Here is a 19,635-nt window from a genome sequence, read left to right as displayed (position 1 = left end):
TCTCTCTTCTCTTTTTGTGATTCCCATAATCCATATATTGATTCTTTAAAAAACTTTTTAATTTATTTTTTAATTTATGGCTGTGCCAGGTCTTAGTTGCGGTGTACAGGATATTCGTTGTGGCATGTGGGATTTTTAGTTGCAGCATGTGGGTTCTTAGGTGTGGCATGTGGACTTCTTAGTTGTGGCACGTGAAATCTTAATTGTTACATGCATGCAGGATCTAGTTCCCCAACCAGGGATTGAGCCCGGGCCTCCTGCACTGTGAGCGCAGAGTCCTACCTGTAACTCGACCACCAGGAAGTCCCCACGTACTGATTCTTTGTTTTCCCGTAAGTCCTTTTGGCTTTCCTCATTCGTTCTCATTTCTTTTTCTTTTTGCTCATCTGACTGGATAATTTCAATTTACTTGTCTTTGAGTTCACTGATTCTTTCTTCTGCTTGGTTGAAGTCTCCTGTTGAAGTTTTGTGTTAAATTTTTTAGTTCAGTCATTATATTCGTCAGCTCTAGGATTTCTGTTTATTTTTTAAAGTGGTTTCCATATCTTTTACACTTGTTTTATTCATGTATTTTCACCCTATTTTCAGTTATCTGTGTTTTCTTATAGTTCACAAAACTTCTTTAGGAGTATTATTTTGAACTCTTTGTTGTTCAATTCATAGATCTCCATTTCTTCAGGGTCAGTTATTGGAGCTTTATTAATTTTTTTTGGTGGTTTCAGGTTTAGTTGATTTCTTTGTGATCCTTCTGTCCTTGTGTTGGCATCTGTGCATTTGAGGAAGTGGTCTTCTTAGGTTCACTTTGTCAGGGAGAGACCTCCAGTCAGCCCAGTTTGGGATTCTGAATGGGCCAACTGGTAGTGTACACTAGCAGGCAGCATTTGCTTTCAGCATGTCTAGTGAGGTGGGGCCACTGCCCATGCTTTGAGGTTGGAGTGGCCTGCTGGCTTGGTTCCATAGTTGGATGAATCTACTGGTTAGGCTCCCTGGGTGGGTGGGGCTGCTGGCTTGGATCCATGGTCAAGTGGGGCCACTGTCCAGGCTCCATAATCACCTCTGGTTGTGCAGGGTCACACACTGGGTTCCCTGGCTGGGTGGTGTAGCTGTTTGGACTCTGTGATTGGGTGGGGTCGCAGGCTGGGTTCTTAATCACCGCTGGTTGGGTGGGTCCCAAGGCTGTGCTCCCTGGCCAGATGTCGGTCGTTGGGTCAGATTTTTTGAATTAGCCCTGATTTTGATATTCTCTTTGATTGTTTCTTCAAACCATTGAAAGCTAAGGGAATTACAATATTTCATTATTTTGGCTAGCCTACATCTTCCAGCTTATCTCTTTTATCTGGACACCATATGAGAATTCTTTCTTTGACTGTGGTTTGAGAAAATGTCTTCATAGATATGGTGGAAAAGAGTTCCAGATTAGAAATTAGGCAGTCCTGACTCTAATCTCCCATGGATTATTGGGTCAAATGGATGTGCATTTATACTTTTGGTAGTCCTCATATTTGGTATGTTAATTTGCACTCTTTCCAACAGTACAATCAGAATATCCGTCACTTTATTACCTGGTCAGGACAATATATCATCAAACTTTTGGTCTTTGCAAATATGATAGGTTCAAAAAAGTTGTCCCAATGTAGTTTTTTTTCGTTTTTGGTCCATGTGTTATTCACAGGTGTGTTATTTAATTTCCAAATTTGGGGAACTTTTTTAGGTATGTCCGTTACTGATTTCCAGTTTAATGTGTGGTCTGAGAGCATACTTTATGTAATGTCAGTTTAAAATGCTTCAATTCCACAAAGTTGATAAGATCCATATATCCTTTTTTTTGATATTTTCTGCTTGTCGGTATTGCCGTAAATCTCTGGTCTGGTCTAATTTCAGTTCCAGTGATAAGACTGGATCCATTGTGTGTTTAGGCAGTCATGTCTTATTGAGGGAGTGTAGTAGTCTACTCACTGCCATAACATATTACCACAGCCTTGGGGGCTTAAACAACAGAAATTTATTTCTGGAGGCTGGATCAAGGTGCTAGCGGGTTTGGTTTCTCCCGAGGCCTCTCTCCTTGGCCTGCAGATGACCACCTTCTCTCTGTATACCTGGTGTCTCTTTCTCTTCTTATAAGGACACCAGTCCTATTGGACTACGGCCCCACCCTGTGATTTCATTTAATTACCTTCTCAAAGGTCCTGTTTCCAAATACAGTCACACTGGGAATTAGGACTTAAATGTATGAATGTTAGGAGGCCTCAACTGAGTTCTTAATAACAGGAGGGGCATGGAGAGTGGGTATATGCATTGGAAATATTTGTCTTGTGCTAATCCTATGCAATGTAGTCAATGTATATGTTGATAAATGTATACAATGATTATTTGGAAATACTATCTGTATGTTTAAGTTAATTATATAATTCTGATTCGATAATATGTTTCCTTCTTAAAAATCTAAAATGAAATGAGATATTTTATGAGCAGTGGAATGAGCGTCCAGCTGTTGTAGGGCGTAGTGTTCTGTTAGGTCTAATTGGTTGATAGTATTTTTAGTAGTTATCTATTTCTGTGTAACGAATCACTCCCAAACTGAGCAGCTTAAAATGACAAACATTATTTTATACTTTCTGTATGCCAAGGATTCTGAAGTGGCTTAGGTGTGTGGTTATGGCATAGTGTCTCTTAAGAGGTTGTAGTCAAGATCTTGGCGGGGGTTACAGTCTTCTGAAGGCTTCTTGGGATGGGAGGATCCACTTCTAAGATGGGTCACCCACATGGCTGTTAATAGGAGGGTCAGTTTCTCAAAATGTGGGCTTATCATAGGGCTGCTTATTAGACTTACTTTCATTTTTTGTGCAGGTGTGATGACAATGAATTTTCCTAAATTTTTTCTGAAAAGTTTTTATTTCTTCTCAGTTTAGAAAGTTATTTTGTGTTAAGAATTCTGGATTTGCAGATTTGTTTTCTTTTAGCACTTTAAATGTGTCTCTCTGTTGTGTTCTGGATTGTGTGATTTCTGATGAAAAGTCTGCTATCTTTTGTATCTTGGTTGCTCTGTACATAATGGATCGTTTTCTGGTTGCTTTGAAGATTTTCTTGTTGTCACTGGTTTCAGCAATTTGATTATGATATGACTTGGTATGGCTTAAAAAAAAGTGTCTTATGCTTGGGGTTTGATAAGTTCTTACATGTGTGATTTTATGGTTTTCAACAAATTTGGAAAAATTTCAATTTTTCAAAAAAATTTGGAAAAAACATTCTTCACATGTTTGTTCTGTCTCATCTTCTCCCCTTTTTGGGATTCCAATATAATGCAATATTGCTTGTTATTATCCCACACCTCACAAAGACTCTGTTCTTTTTCTCAGTCTCCATGCTTTATTTTGTATAGTTTCTTATTGCTTCGTCAGTAAACTACTGATCTTTTCTTTCTTGTGTCTAATCTACTGTTATCCCATCAGGTATATATTTTTTGTTTCTAATGTTGTATTTTTCATCTGTAGAAGTTTGATATGGGTCTTATTTATTTATTATCATGGTGTAAGGTGTGAGGAGATTCTCCCCTGCCACCCCCAAACTGGCTGGTTATTCATTTATCTCAGTACCATTTCTCTGAATGAGCCATGTTTCCTCATAGATTTGAAATCTGCCTTTGTCATAAATTAAATTCCACATATATTTGATTCTGTTTGTGGACTCACAGTAATTAATCTGTCCATTGATAACATCTTTTCATGTACCATTACCACATTGTTTTCTTTCTGCCTTCAAGCATTCAATTTATAATTTATTTATTATCTTAAAAGTTAAATACATTGATGTCTTTAATTTTGCTTTCAAATCTTCTGATCTTATATGCCTTCTCTAATTGAATTTAGAACTTTTAGTTTTCATAAATATTTTACTTTTACTTTTCTAGTACTTTAGGCCCCAATAAGTAATATTAAACTTACATAGATGGAATTTAAAATGTTTCCTTTTGTTTCTTAACTATTCATGTAATCTAACAATTTTAGACATGAGATGAATCTGTACCTTAATCAAGCCATACATATTAAAGATGTAGAAATGTATATCTAGAGAAATGGTGTAAGTACACATATAGGTGAATTTCTGTCCCAACTTCCACTTGGTTTACTTTATAGTTTATTTAATTGCATTTATCATTAATGTCTACTCTCTAGAATGTAAGCTCCCTAAAAGCTAGATAACAAGACTTTTTTTTAAACACTTTTTTCTTTTTTAAAAAAAAATTTATTTATTTATTCATTCATTCATTCTGTGCCAGGTCTTAGTTGTGGCACGTGGGATCTTAGTTGTGGCATGCGGACTTCTTAGTTGTGGCATGTGGGCTTCTTAGTTGCAGCATGTGGACTCTTAGTTGTAGCATGCATGTGGGATCTAGTTCCCTGACCAGGGATTGAACCCCGGGCCCCCTGCATTGGGAGCGTGGAGTCTTACCCACCGGACCACCAGGGAAGTTCCAACAACACTGTTTTGATTATTTTAACTTCAAAATAAGTTAATACCTGATAAAACTATTCTACTTTCATTACACTTATTTTACAGAATTTTCTTAGCTATTCTTAATTTTCTGTTGGAACTTCAGAATCATCTTGTTTGTTCCTTACTGATATTTTTTCTGAGGTCATATTAAATACATAGATTAGTTAGATACAATATATCTTTACAATATGCCTTTTGTGATCTTCAGGAGTCTTTTAACAATTTTATTGGTTAGGTGTGTCATTTAGTGTTTCTGATACTTCCCTATCTGTAAAATGAAGAGAAGAGAATATTTCAGGGGCTTTTTTTGTTTAATATAAATGTATTTATTTGTTTTTATTTTTGGCTGTGTTGGGTCTTCGTTGCTGCACATGGGCTTTCTCTAGTTGAGGCAAGCAGGGGCTACTATTCGTTGCGGTGCGTGGGCTTCTCATTGCAGAGCATGAGTTGTAGAGTGCAGGCTCAGTAGTTGTGGTGCATGGTCTTAGTCGCTCCGCGGCATGTGGGATCTTCCCAGGCCAGGGATCGAACCCACATCCCCTGCATTGGCAGGTGGATTCTTTTTTTTTTTTTTTTTTTTGCGCTATGCGGGCCTCTCACTGTTTGCGGAGCACAGGCTCCGGACGCGCAGGCTCAGCAGCCATGGCTCACGGGCCAGCCACTCCGCGGCATGTGGGATCTTCCCGGACCGGGGCACGAACCCGTGTCCCCTGCATCGGCAGGCGGACTCTCAACCACTGCGCCACCAGGGAAGCCCCAGGCAGGTGGATTCTTAACCACTGCGCCACCAGGGAAGCCACTGTTTCAGGGGCTTTTAATTTGGGACGTATAACTCTCCAGAGATCTCTATGAATTACCTTAAATTATATGCAAAATCATGTATTTGTATGTAATTTGTGCTAAGTTGGGAATGTAATGTACATGCCACAGTCTAATTTTTAGGGGAGCTTATTTCAGATGATTCTCTAATTTTTGAAATGTGTGGTTGAGTTATTTGAGTTGGCTTCTCCTTGCCTTTCTGCCCCCAACCAAGTCTCAGTAATTTGGAAATGGATGACCAGAATGCTCTGGTCGTTTTTCTTTCCTCCCTTCTCTGTTCTTCTCATCCTATCCCTTTCCCACCTGTCCTATTCTGCCTGCTCTCTTTTTCTCAGCATACAAGAACTCTGCTTTTAGTCATTTAAATTTGGTATCAGTGGAATCAACAAGGAGGGTTTCTGGAATGCTGGTAATATTATGTGGCTTGGTCTGATTGGTGCCTACATGGGTGTGTTCAGTTTGTGACACTTCATTGAGCTGCACACTTACCTTTTGAGCAATCTTCTGTCAGTTATATGTCAATGAAAAATTTTTAAAAAGTTGAGGTAAAATTAAATTTGGAGAGATTATTTTATCAACTGTTTCTATACTTCTATTTGACCATTCTATTTATTTCCATAACATCCTGTTTCTTTAAGAAATATTTAGCCTTCTTACTCATTCAAAACCATTGGATTCCTTGAAGAAAATATCTGTGACCTGTGAACTGCAAATGCAAACACATTACTTCCTGCCATTTTTCCTTTGGAACCATACCAGTTGTCTAAAAAGCCCTTTTTCTGTTCGCTTGGGGAGAGATCTTTAGTACCTGATTATATGCGGTTGCATTTGTCATACCTCTTGACAATATGTTCTACCCACAGAGCTTTGCATGCCTAGCGTAGCTTCTTCATTTCATTTGGTCTGTAGCCCAAATATCACCTCTTCAGAAAGGCTTTCCCTGACAAACCGAATTTAAAGGCACCTAATGGCTGCGTTCTATAAATCATGCTGTGATATTATTTTTGTAGAGCATATTTTTCATATTTATATTTTTGTTTCTCCTCTGCCCTGCCCTCTTTCCCTCCCCCCTCCCCCCTCCTCCAGTAGAAAGTTACCTCCATGAGAGCAAGGCCTCTATTCCTAAGGCCTAAGTGCCAGGCATATAGTGGTTCTTAAAAACATATTTGAAAATCTGGGATTATTAAATGGGTTTCTGTTTTTCCTTTAATTGGACGCCCTTGAAATCATTTTTGGAGTTCTACTATTAGATTAAATCTTTGTTTCACCAAGCCTTTATTGAGCACTTGCTATGTAATATGTAAGATGCTTTAGTTCCCCACACTATTTTCTCAGCGTGAAATACAAAAACCAGTTTTGTCGATCTTATAGTATCTTATAGTTACTCTTGTAAACTCAGTCCCTAGGTTGCTTAGACCATTCTTTTTTTTTTTTTTTTTTTTTTTAAATTTATTTATTTATTTTTGGCTGCATTGGGTCTTCGTTGCTGTGCACGGGCTTTCTCTAGTTGCAGTGAGTAGGGGCTACCCTTCTTTTGGGGGGGGTACGCGGGCCTCTCACTGTTGTGGCCCCTTCCATTGCGAAGCACAGGCTCCGGACGCGCAGGCTCAGCGGCCATGGCTCACGGGCCCAGCCACTCCGTGGCATGTGGGATCTTCCCGGACCGGGGCACGAACCCGTGTCCCCTGCATCGGCAGGCGGACTCTCAACCACTGCGCCACCAGGGAAGCCCTAGACCATTCTTGCTGCTCCTTCAGCTTAGTTGCAGGTTGAATTGTCACTCCTTGAACCCACTACACATTGTTCAAATGTTCTTCACTCTCTGTCCAGTAGCTCTTTTTGAATTAATTTCTTTCCTACACAGAAAGTGTCTAAGAGAGCTTTCTGTGCCCTCCTTTATCTAATCTTTTCTCTCTTCCTGCTTTTTCATTGTATCCTTTAGTCTTTGTGCCCCAGTATGTTTTCCCTTTCTTCTCTTTTGGCATTCCTTTTATCCTTTTTCTTTCCTTCACATTCATGCTTGTAAGCACTTCAGTTAAATTATCTTAGATCACCACAGGTTTCACAGAGCCGATTCTTTTTTTTTTAATCTTTAAAGGTTTTTAAAATAGAGTAGGATTTTAAACATTTCTTTGATTTTACTTAGATTTTGTGTACCCCATCTGAAAGAAGTTCTTAAGTTTCTATTTCCCTTTTAAATAGAGATTTGGACTTTAAGGTGTAATACTTTCTAATTTTTTTCATTATATGATAAATATGAAAATGATATTTGGATGGGACACACATACAACTGAGGAGGCTGCCCAGACCCTCCTGGTCTGTCAGCCTGAGGACTGATGAAATCCATGTCTCTACACTGTAATCTATTGACCTCATGATGTTTGGAAGCTCTGTCTAAAGAGTAGATAGACTTCAGTAGTATGTGAACACTTGGTTTTATTTTTTTTGGTTGTGTATATTTTTCTTTTTTTAAAAATTTATTTATTTATTCATTCATTCGTTCTGCACCAGGTCTTGGTTGTGGCACTTGGGATCTTCATTGCAGCATGCAGCCTTCTTAGTTGTGGCATGCAGACTCTTAGTTGAGGCATGCGGACTTCTTACTTGGGGCATGCGGACTTCTTAGTTGTGGCATGCATGCAGGATCTAGTTCCCTGACCAGGTATCGAACCTGGGCCCCCTGCATTGGAAGTGCAGAGTCGTACCCACTGGACCATCTGTGTATATTTTTCTTAAAAAGAAAGAGTTATAACTTTCATTAGATTCTCAAAGGTGTCCATGAGTCAAAAAAGGTTAAGAGTTAATGTTCAAACTGTGGAACTAAAGTCACATGAATGGCATAACTTATTGTTTTTGGAGTAAATTTTTTTTGTTTTGATTACACAGTTTTACATATATTTGCCATGCAAAATTCAAACATTGTAGGTAGAATTAATGTAGAAAGTAAAAGTATGCTATAACCCGCTTTCAGTTAATTTCCACAAAATTTGGTGTACATTTCTCTAAATATTTTTCTCCTTACATATATTAATATTTTTTTCTATTCTTTCTCCAAAATATATGTGTGTGTGTATATATATGTGTGTGTGTGTGTGTGTGTATATATATATATATATATATATGCTATGTAATTCTTTTCTCACTTATTTTGGATATAATTCTATTTCAGTACTTGTTGATCTCCCTCATTCTTTTTAATAAATGCAAAGTATTTTATTGATCTACTCTAATTTGGTTAATCTTTATTCTGTTACTGAACACTTGAGTTGTTTCTAACTTTTTTGCATTGCAAACTGTGGTACAGTGAATATATCTGTAGATATATCTTGCAAATTTAGGATTATTTCTGTATAATAAATTACTAGAAATAGAAATGCTAAGCTAGGGTTATGAACACATTAAGTTTTAGTAGATATTGTCAAAATGACACCCAAAACTGGATCTATTTACGCTTCCATGTGTATGATAACAAATTTCTGAACATGCTTTCCAACAGTGAATTAGTAAAGTGAATTTTCCCTAACCTGCAAGATGAAAAAACATGTTTGTGTTACCAAAAATATCAACCCTGCACAAAGGTAGAGACAGCAGAACATTCAACCTCCATATACCCATCATTGGACTCAATGTTTATCAAGATTTTTGCCACATTTGCCCTTTTTTCTCTTTTGCTAAAGTATTTTCAAACAAATCCCAAACATTGTGTGACAATGAAATAGAACAATGTGTGACAATATGAATATTTCCTTTCTTTCAAAAAATTTTTAATTTTTTAGTACAGAAGATTTCAGACAGATATAAAAGCAGTGAGTATAACCCAACTGATACGACATTTTATTAGGAAAAAACTCCTTTGGTGCTATTTATTTATTTATTTTCTTGGCTGTGTTGGGTCTTCTCTAGTGTAGTGAGCAGGGGCTACTCTTTGTTGCGGGGCGTGGGCTTCTCATTGTGGTGGTTTCTCTTGTTGCAGAGCACGGGCTCTAGGCTCGTGGGCTTCAGTAGTTGTGGCACATGGGCTCAGTAGTTGTAGCTCGCGGGCTCTAGAGTGCAGGCTCAGTAGTTGTGGCACATGGGCTTAGTTGCTCCATGGCATGTAGGATCTTCCTGGACCAGGGCTCGAACCTATGTCACCTGCATTGGCAGGCGGGTTCTTAACCACTGCGCCACCAGGGAAGTCCCGTTTGGTGATGTTTTTTAAGGACCAATTAAAACTACATCCTTTTGATTTGGTGCCTTAAAAATCTGAAGGGAGTGGTATTTTTCTGGCTTTGATATTGCCCCACATTCTGCTTAATGAGTGTAATATAAGAAAACCCCTTATCAGTCTCCCAGTTTCTACAATTAACAACTCAAGCTGGGCTTGGTATACTCCCAGTTACTTCCTTCACCCAACCAGGTTATTCTGAAGCAAGTCCCATACATTGTAGCATTTTATTCATAAATATTTATATAGATACATGTAAAAGACAAGACTTTCCTATTCAGTGATAACCACAATGTTGTTATCATACCTACACAAGATAATTCCTTAATATTATCAAATATCCACACTTTCTTACGTAATCACAGTGCCATTATCTTACCTAATAAAATCATCTAACGAACTAGTACCTAGTTCTTAATTGGACTTCCCCTATTGTCTAAAAAATGCCTGTTTCAAGTTGGTTTGTTAGAATCAGTGAACACATAGTTATTGGGTTTCTCAGGCCTCTTTAATAAGTGATCCTTCTACCTCCTTTTTCTCCCTGCCACTGACAGTTTGCAGAAACGGAGTCAGTTGTCCTGTATGATGGTCTACATTCATGATTTGTCTATTTATTTATTTTTGTGGTGTCATTTAACTTGTTCCTTTATCTCTTATGTTTCCTATAAATGGAAGTTAGCTCTAGAGACTTGGTGTCATTCAAGGTCAACTTGTTTGGTAAAAACTCTTTGTAAATGGTGCTCTGTACTTCACAAGCATCATAGCATCTGATTTTTTCTCACTTCTAATTAAACTGAGATTGATAAGGATGTAACAGTCTGATCTCTAAGTGGAAAATTTCCCCTCAAGCCTTCCTTTAATGGCTCCATTGCATGGGTCAGTTATTTTAGTAGGTATCACAAAATGGTGATTCTCTATTTATTCATTTTTTATTTTAATAAACTTCATTTCTTTGATTTGATTATTAGAGAACTTGAGCATCTTTTCATATGTTTCTTAGCCATTCACTTTTTTGGTGAATTGTTTATGACTTTGGCTGATTTTTCTATTGAATTATTTTCTTTTTTAATCCATTTTTCTAGAGTCAAAAATCATAGATATTAATCTTTCATCTGTTTTATCTATTGTAAATATTTTTTGGTAACACAATAATTGTTTTCTGCATAGAAACTTTTGATTTATGTAGCCAATTTTTATCTTTCTTTTATGACTTTTGGTTTCAAATCTTACTTATTAGACTTCTGTTCTTTGAGATAATATAGGGGAATAGTTTATTTTCTTCCTAGTAATTTTTTTCACATTTGTTTTTTGATCTGTATGGAATATATAATAGTTTGTATATGGTGTAAGGTAAGGATCAAATTTGTCTCCTGCATGGAATCAATTGTCCTATAGCAATTTATTGAAAGTCTTCTACCCCCCCCCCCGCCCCCCACATTGATTAACATAGTCATTACATAGTCTATTTCTAGACTCCATTGTGGTCCATTGATGTTATCACATTACCACAGATTTTACTTTAATTTAAAAAAATCTTTATTGGAGTATAGTTGATTTACAATGTTGTGTTAGTTTCTGCTGTACAGCAAAGTGAATCAGTTATACATATACATATATCTACTCTTTTTTAGATTATCTTCCCATATAGGTCATTATAGAGAGATTACTACAGATCTTAAATTATATTAGCTTTATACTATGTTTTAAAGTCTAGGTCATTGTCATTAAGTTTTTCTTAAGTTTTATTTATTTATTTTTAACATATATATTCTTCCATTTGAACTTTAGAATTAGTTTGTGATTAGTCCCATTGGGATTTAAATCTAATGTCATTAAGTTTGGTGGAAGTGACATTTTTTAGAAAAATAAAAGTTTTTTCCATTTGGGAATGTAGTTTTTCTCTATTCAGATCTCTTACGTTTTTCAGCTAAAATAGTTTCTCCACCCATCGTAATAAGTTTCTTCTAGGTATGTTGTATGTTTAGTGTGGTTATTTTGTGTTTGGTCACAAAATACCTTATTTGTGACTATTTGGATTGTGAACATAGGATAGTTTATTTCATTTTTGCTCAAATATTCCAACCATACTTTAAAATAAGTATAAATAAGATTAGAAGGAATGTGCATACTTAAGTGTATAAACTTTTCAAATAAACTTTAAGTATTGATATTACTTATCTATTCATTAATGCAATAAGTTCGAAACAGTTAAGGAATAGAAAATGCAAATTCTTGGGAATGATCAGTTTGTACTTAATGGTTTATAAAGGGTAAAAGTAATAAAGTAATACTTGCAAGTAATAAATTGTAGTTAAAAAATATAAACTCTGTAATGAGATTTTGTTTTTGTATTCTAATTGGAATCTAACTAGAATGGTCTTTTATTAGGAAGAAATCTTCCTAAGTGCCAATTTTTATTTAAAGACCAATTAAAACTATATTCTTTTAACTTGGTGCCTTAAAAATCATAAAAGAGATGGGGCTTCCCTGGTGGCGCAGTGGTTGAGAGTCCGCCTGCCAATGCAGGGGACACGGGTTCATGACCCAGTCCGGGAAGATCCCGCATGCCGCGGAGCGGCTGGGCCTGTGAGCCATGGCCACTGAGCCTGCGTGTCTGGAGCCTGTGCTCCGCAACGGGAGAGGCCACGGCGGTGACAGGCCCGCGTATCACAAAAAAAAAAAAAAAAAAAAAAAAAAAAAATCATAAAAGAGTAATACATTGGCTTTGATATTGGCCCACATTCTGTTTATGGATATTGTAAATAGAAGTAATAGATTCTTAGCAGATTCGACATCGCCATTAATTCTTTTCTTTTTCATATTACAGGTTTTGCAAAAGGCATCAAATTAAATCAAGTTCAAATATTCCCTGTGTCCCCAAAGACTTACTGATGATGTCTGAATTTGTTCTTCCAAGATTTATTTTTTGTCTTATTCAGTACTTAAGAGAAGGCTATAATGAACCAGGTATGTTTAATCCATTTTTCATTAGTACTCTTTTTAAGTTCTCAGCAAAGTTTAGCACTAATAATGAAGTGAGTTTTTTCAGATACCATTTTTTTGCTTAACATTTTTTATGTGATGACTATGAAATACAGAGACTAAATAAAAACACACTAAATATCAATTATATAACCTCATTGATACTTGTAGTAGGCACAGTTTGGCAGTCTCTGCTGCTGGGATCGTAAATGTTTCTGATCAAACTTATTTGGCCTTTTGCAGATGAGGAAATAATTATTTTATGGGGTTAAAGTGACTTTATTTGTGATTCTGTTATAATAGAGCATAATTAAGAAGTCCTGGAAATGTTTGACTTTAACTTAGATTTTTAGAAGATAAAAATTTCACCAGTATCTTTCTCTCCCCCTCTCTCCCCCTCTTTTTTGTAGAGGTCTATACATTTTTATTCCCCTCCATATATAATAACTTATGAGAGGGTCAAATTGCTCACTCCCATATTACCGGTAGAATGCATGGGCGTAAGGATCCTAATAGTATTGAAAAGAGAAAAGAAACATGCAAATTACAGATATTCTTCTTACCTTTTAAGATTTAGTCACAATCTTGATTAATATGCATTAGTTAAATATTTGTATTTAGATAACATTTATTAAAGTTCTCAGTCTGACATTGTGAATTACAGATATCAATTAGTGGTATGAAACAAATTTATTAACTTTTTATGATGTCTTTTACCTTTTTAGTGATACTTGGATTTTTATCATTTAAGGGACTGCATTTGCATTACTTTTAGAGCTTTTAAATTATTTAATTCTATAAATCTTAAATCCAATTTGAAACTATGGCACACATGTTTATCTTCTATTTTCCATCCTAAAAGTGTGAAGAAATATGTATCTTCATCATTTCTAGAACTATCATGTTATTTGCATTGTGAGCGAATACTTATAGTTCTTCACTTTTACATTTTAAGCAAAATATACAATCTTTTGTCAAGTACTTCTGTTCCTCTCAGAGTATGTCTTAAAATATAGAAAGAAATATTATTTTGATTTAGTCCCAAACTGCTTTCTCTTTGGAATGAAGGAAGTGGAGACCAGCTGGGTTATTGAAATTGCCTTCCATTTTATTTCTCATATGCTAGTTAACAGATTTTTTGGATGTTTACATTTTGTACTACAAGTGTCCTATTTTAGAAAAGTAATAGGTAGAAATCATTTATTATGAGAACCATAAAGCTTACAGTTAGTTTAATCAAAGAGTAATTCATACGAGTGTATTATATTTATTTTTTCCTTGGTGACATTTAGCAGTTCTAAGTGGTAGATGACATACATACATAGCTTTGATAATTATGTTACCATTATCTGAAAACATAAAGGAATGAATGGAAGTACTTTTTTTGTCTTAAGATGAGTTTCATGAACTTAGGTTCATGAAGTTTCCCTCTGTATATTACCACTTGTGCTCAGCATTAATTTCTTCTGTGTATGCAAAATCTCTGCATTACTTTCTGCAGAGATCACTGTTTAAAATTAAAGAAAGGACTTGAAATCATCTAATCTGAGATATGGAAGCTCAGATAATCTTGTGGTTTGACAGTTGCCTTGAATTCCATTTGCCATTTCACCCTACCATCCTTAGACCAGTGTCAGAGCTTGTGTTTGAGCCCTTGGAAATCAAGAACAAATGCTAATTAAATATCTACTATGTTACTACATAAGTCATTGGGGAGAATATAAAGAAGAATAATATATGGTATTGGTTTTCTACTGAAAAAGTAAGGTTTTTTGGCTTGGATTCCATGACTCAGAGTTATCTAGAATTTCATTCACAGGTTATCTTTGAACTAGGTTGTGAGTTCCTTGGGGGTAGGAACTATGTCTTATTTAGTTCTGCTTCTCAGTGCTTGTCATGTAGTAGATACTGAATAAATATTGAATGAACTTGATGACCCCTTTCCTGGGCACACAGGCCCCCTGTTAGCTTCGTTATATGTATTCTTCTTTTAACCAGTTATGGCTAAGCTCTAAATCTCTCTATTCACTTCTTCCTTTTAGACCTCAGTTTCTCTAAAACATCTTTTTTTCTTTTCCTCTTAAATATTCTTTTTTAGTTGCTGTCCAGGTTTCTTCTCTCCCCCTCTACCAGCATATCTTGCCTGGTATTTTAAAATTGTTTTAGTAAAAAATCCATATTTTTCATTTTAGTTGCTTTGACCTCTAGCTAATATGAATCTGTATTTTTGGAATATGATAATGGATGGGTTATTTGCTACAAAGGTTTAAATTTAGAGCTGACATAATTTTGTCCTAATATTCTTATACTATCTCGATATATTTCATTTGTCCTGTTTTATTTTAGAGAGTGATCTTAACTTTTTTCTTAAACACTGTTTATTTAATTTTGAGATGATCTTATGATTACATATATATCTGGAAGTTTAGGACCCTAAATTGAATGCTTCTTACACAAATTAAGTGCTTAATACCTTATGAAGTCATCTCTTTTCCCCATCAGTCTTTTCTCAGAGGACTGACTTCCTAAACAAGTCTATCCTAGGCTGGGTGCTTGGTGGGCTCCTGCTTTCTAAAGAGAATTCTTATATTAACTTTTTGATTATAAAATACTTTCATCTAAGTCATCGTAATTTTAAAGAATAAAATATTGTTCTTAGCAAAATATTTTAAAGTTGATTATATTTTTTTTAGCAGCTGATGTACCATCAGAAAAAGACCTTAACAAAGTCCTTCAGCTTTTGGAACCTCAAATTTCCTTTTTAGAAGATCTAACTAAAATGGGAGGAGCAATGCGGTCTGTCCTTACTCAGGTTTTGACAAACCAACAAAGCTACAAAGATCTGACTTCTGGTGAGTAAAATTTAGAAGAGAAGAAAGTTAAAATTTACTTATATTACTAAAATAATTTAAAAGTTGTGTATTTTAGAACTTAAAAGTAAAATGTAGATTTTTTTAATAGAATGCTAAAGCTGGAAGTTATTAAGAATACTTCTTAGTTTATGGATGAAGAAATTGAACCCCAGAAAAATTAAATGACCAGTTTAAGACCTCACAACTACCTGATTTTAGAGTTGGGACTAGAACCCAGGTTTCCTAAATTTGGTGTGACATATTCGTAATTATATTCCACTTCCCCTTTTCCAAACAATAACAGCAACCACTTTTGTGTCTTCATTTTTGTTATTCTAAACATTTGTGTCGTGTGGCCTAGGATTTTATAGTGATGTAGAATTTAAGTTATTAAACTTGGAATTATTAAGTATATTTGTACTGTTATATAAAATAATTTCGTTTTTAAACCTTTAGTTCAAATTTATAGTATGGTAAATATATCAATTATTTAAAAATCTTATAAATAGTTTAAATAGTGTTCTTTATGCTGGCTCATGAGCAGCATGTTTTGAAAATTGAAGTATACCTTCTTTCTTTAGAGTGGTGAAGTTTTTATGTGTACTGTTAACCATGTATTATTTAGAGATAGTCTTATCTGATGTATTTATTTCTTTAGTGAGTACTCATTAAGCACCCACTGTGTGCTTGGCTTTGGGCTAGGTATTAGAGCTTGGAGTAGGGAAGGTACGTAGTAAGCCAGGTACTCCTATCTCTGCCCTTATAAAGCTTATGGTCTAGTGAGTGAGATGACATTAACAAAGTCTCCAAACCAAAATATTGTGTAAGTATAAACTGTAGTAAATAACTGTGAAGGGATAGGACAAGTGTGTATAAAAGGGAGACCTGATTTCACTGATGGAGGAGGTGGGAGAGCTTCACTGAGGAAGTGACATTTGAAGTAAAACATTGAGAGAAAGTCATTTAGCTAGAGGATGTGGCGAGTTGGGTGGTAATGGGGTGGAATTAGATTCTGGGTAGAGAACGTTTTCTGCTTCTGACTACTGGACTAGCCCTTATGTCAATAACATAAAACTGGAAAAAATGTGAGGCAGTTGTTTTCAGACATTAGACAGCAGGCAGCACAAGACTGTAAACCTTTGGGAGAAAGGAAAAGCATGAGATGAGCCTCACAATTCTCTGAATCTCTGTCTGGGGATAACTTCCTGACTGTAGTATAGAGGGCTGGCATTGAAGCAGGGCGTGGTGGTCCAGCTGAGTTAAGGAGGCAGAGGTCACAGTTTAGGGCAGCTGAAGCAGTTGGAAACTGGAATCTTTGGGGCAGAATAGCAAGAGTTTGTGGGGTAGATGTATGAGGGACCCCTAGAAGTGCTTGGCTGAGAACTGAGATACACATGTACAGGATGAGACTACCTAAGGCTTATTAGAGAGTGCTGTGGGGTTACTGCTATGGGGTTAAAAACAGCTTTTAAAGATAAAGGTTAGGCAGTGTTGGGAGACATTGGAGTATCAGTGCAACCAGACTAGAGAGACCTTACCAATACCCTAGGCATCAAGTTGACACACCAGAAGACTACACCTGAGAGTAGGTTCTACTCTAGATCAGCCTTAATGGAGCCTAGAACCCTGACAGAGTTTGGAGATTATTCCTGTCAATTTACAGGGCTTTTTTAAGAATCTCAGGCTTTCTATAAATCTGCCCCTTACAAAGTATAAAACCAAGTATTTATGAGTTCTAGGTGATCAGACTGTTTATTGAATGTCTTGTGGAATTAAAATTAATACTCTTCAAAGGAAGGTAACAGAATCCAGAATCTTTGATAACATGTCATTAGAATGTCCAAGAAAAAGGACAGTAATAGAAATTGACCTTGAAATGGCCTAGATATTAGATTTAGCAGATAAAGACATTAAAGCAACTATTATAAATATGTTGAAGAAATTAAAGGAAAATATGTTCAAATAAGTAAAGGAAAATATGGTGTTAGTGAGTGAAGAGATCAGGAATCTTAGTGAAGAAATGTAAACAATAACAAAAAAATTCTAGAACTGACAATTACTGTAGAATGCAATTGACAAGTTCACTGGATGGACTTAGCAGCAGTTTGGAGAGGATAGAAGAAAGACTTAGTGAATTTGAAGACAGATTAATACATTATTCAATCTAGAGAACAGAGAGAAAACACAACAGAGCCTCAGGGACCTGTTAGATAGAATCAGATGACCTAATGTACATGTAATTGGACTCCCAGGAGGACAGGAGAGTGGGAATGGGGCAGAAAAAAAATTTGAAAAAATCATGACTAAAATTCCCCAAATTGGATGAAAAACATTGATTTATAGATTCAAGATGCTTACTGAACCCCAAACATGATAAATATTTATAAAGAACATAACACTTAGGCACCTCCTAGATTCCATGCAGAGGGACCAGTATGTGGAAATATTTAGGGTGAGAGTGAGCTTACTTTTTTAAAAGGGACTAAAAAAGGCTATTGTGGTTGAAATGAAATGAATGTAGGGGGATAGTGGCCCAAGTAAGGCTACCACATTAGGCTAGATCCAGATTAGGTAGGCCCTTGTTAGCTATTTAAGGTTTTATATCTTATCCTGAATGTAGTGGGAAGTCATGGGTATATTTTAATCTGAAGAGTGACATGATCAGATATGTGCTTTAAAAAGATGGCTTGTTATTTTGCCAAGAATAGATGGGAAGGGGCAAGAACAGAAGCTCAAGTGCAGCAGCCTAGGATAAAATGATGGTAACTTGTGTTTGAGTTTTGGTGATGATGCTAGAGAGAGATCAGAATTATACCTGAAGGTCTGTTATTTCTTCAGCCTAGAAAATGGTACTGTAATCAGAAACTATCAACTGTTGGGAAAAAGAACAGCAAGTTGTTCTTAACCATTGTAAGAATGTATTCCTTGAGAATGATTTATGGTAATTGTCTTCTTTTAGTTCTACAATTCTTTTAAATTCTTATTTCTTGAAATTAAAAAACAAAACAACAAAAATCTTTAGCTAACTTGTAGTGATGGAAATTACATTAGGTTTGATTCAGAAGTTTAAAATTTGTAGTCTAGGTTCATTTCTAATCACTGCTTGCTTACTCACTGGTTATTATGTTATCTTTGTAAGCCTCAGTTTCCTCACTTATAAAAATGGTGATAATATGTTCATTTTTCTCAGGCTTGTTGTGAGGGGTTGATGAAGTGTATTTTGTTAGTTAAAAGTATTACAAAAATTTCATCTATTATTATTGAGATAATACATGGCTTTTATTATTCAGGAGACATTTAGTCATTTCTTACATAGGACCCCTAGAAGTCCTTTATTCTTTATAGACTAACTGGTTGTTTTTAGTTTTGGACTTGAATTGAAGGATAGATGTATTCCTATCTGTTTAATCTGTGCTGAAGGTTTTTGTTTGTTTTTTTTTTTTTTTGCGGTACGCGGGCCTCTCACTGTTGTGGCCTCTCCCATTGCGGAGCACAGGCTCCGGACGCACAGGCTCAGCGGCCATGGCTCACGGGCCTAGCCGCGCCGCGGCATGTGGTATCTTCCCGGACCGGGGCACGAACCCGTGTCCTGTGTATCGGCAGGCGGACTCTCAACCACTGCGCCACCAGGGAAGCCCTGTTTTTTGTTTTTTTTTAAACTATCCCAGACAGACATTGGGCAGAGATTTAAAAAGCAAAACTAATCTATTGCAATTATTGAGGCTAGCAAAGAGAGGAAATTGAGAAAAGCTCAGCAAATACTAAAGAAACTCATTTACTATATATTTTTATAATCAGAGAGATTGAAACCTTAATTAAAGATATATAATCTGCTTAAGAGGTGGCAAATGACATGGTAACTTGGCTTTCAGACAGAGAATAATTTTTCCTTTTAAAGAACTTTCAAATGTCAGTATTTTTATTTTGTTGTTATTCTGTTCTCCATAATATATTAAAAAACAAAAGACAAAATTGGCATTAATATGCTCAAATGCTAAAGTGAAAGACCTAGGATTGTTTAATTCTAGGACCTAAACTTCTCAAAATTTTGGAATAAATTTGTTTTAACTGCTGCTTCTGTAGAAATTATACTTTTATCCTTAAATGTGATTATAAAAACATTTTATGCTTGGTAAAACAGAAATTAGTAATCTCAGTTACTGTTTGAAAATTCTACTCAGGCATTATCTTCTCTAGAAAACCTTTCCAAAAACTGCTTTGGGTTAAGTCTGGCTGCATGGTATTATGAGAGCACAGGTTGTTAAACCAGATGGTGAAGTC

General features: G+C 35.8%; 1 protein-coding gene across 3 annotated transcripts in view; it reads left to right on the top strand.

Annotated features, from left to right (window-relative positions):
• UBR3 (ubiquitin protein ligase E3 component n-recognin 3) overlaps positions 1-19,635 on the top strand; it is a 232,659-nt gene that overhangs the window by 28,976 nt on the left and 184,048 nt on the right. For 2 of the 3 annotated variants that reach the window (XM_032637365.1, XM_032637363.1), the window contains exons 2-3: positions 12,348-12,487; positions 15,196-15,354. In XM_032637365.1, coding sequence (XP_032493256.1) covers positions 12,348-12,487; positions 15,196-15,354 — 299 coding nt within the window. The remainder of the gene's footprint in view (positions 1-12,347; positions 12,488-15,195; positions 15,355-19,635) is intronic. The other variant, XM_032637364.1, reaches the window with a different exon arrangement.

This window comes from Phocoena sinus, chromosome 7 (assembly GCF_008692025.1).
Source record: "Phocoena sinus isolate mPhoSin1 chromosome 7, mPhoSin1.pri, whole genome shotgun sequence".
In the NCBI taxonomy this organism is placed as follows: Eukaryota; Metazoa; Chordata; class Mammalia; order Artiodactyla; family Phocoenidae; genus Phocoena; species Phocoena sinus.
This window is presented reverse-complemented; position numbering and strand designations above follow the sequence as displayed.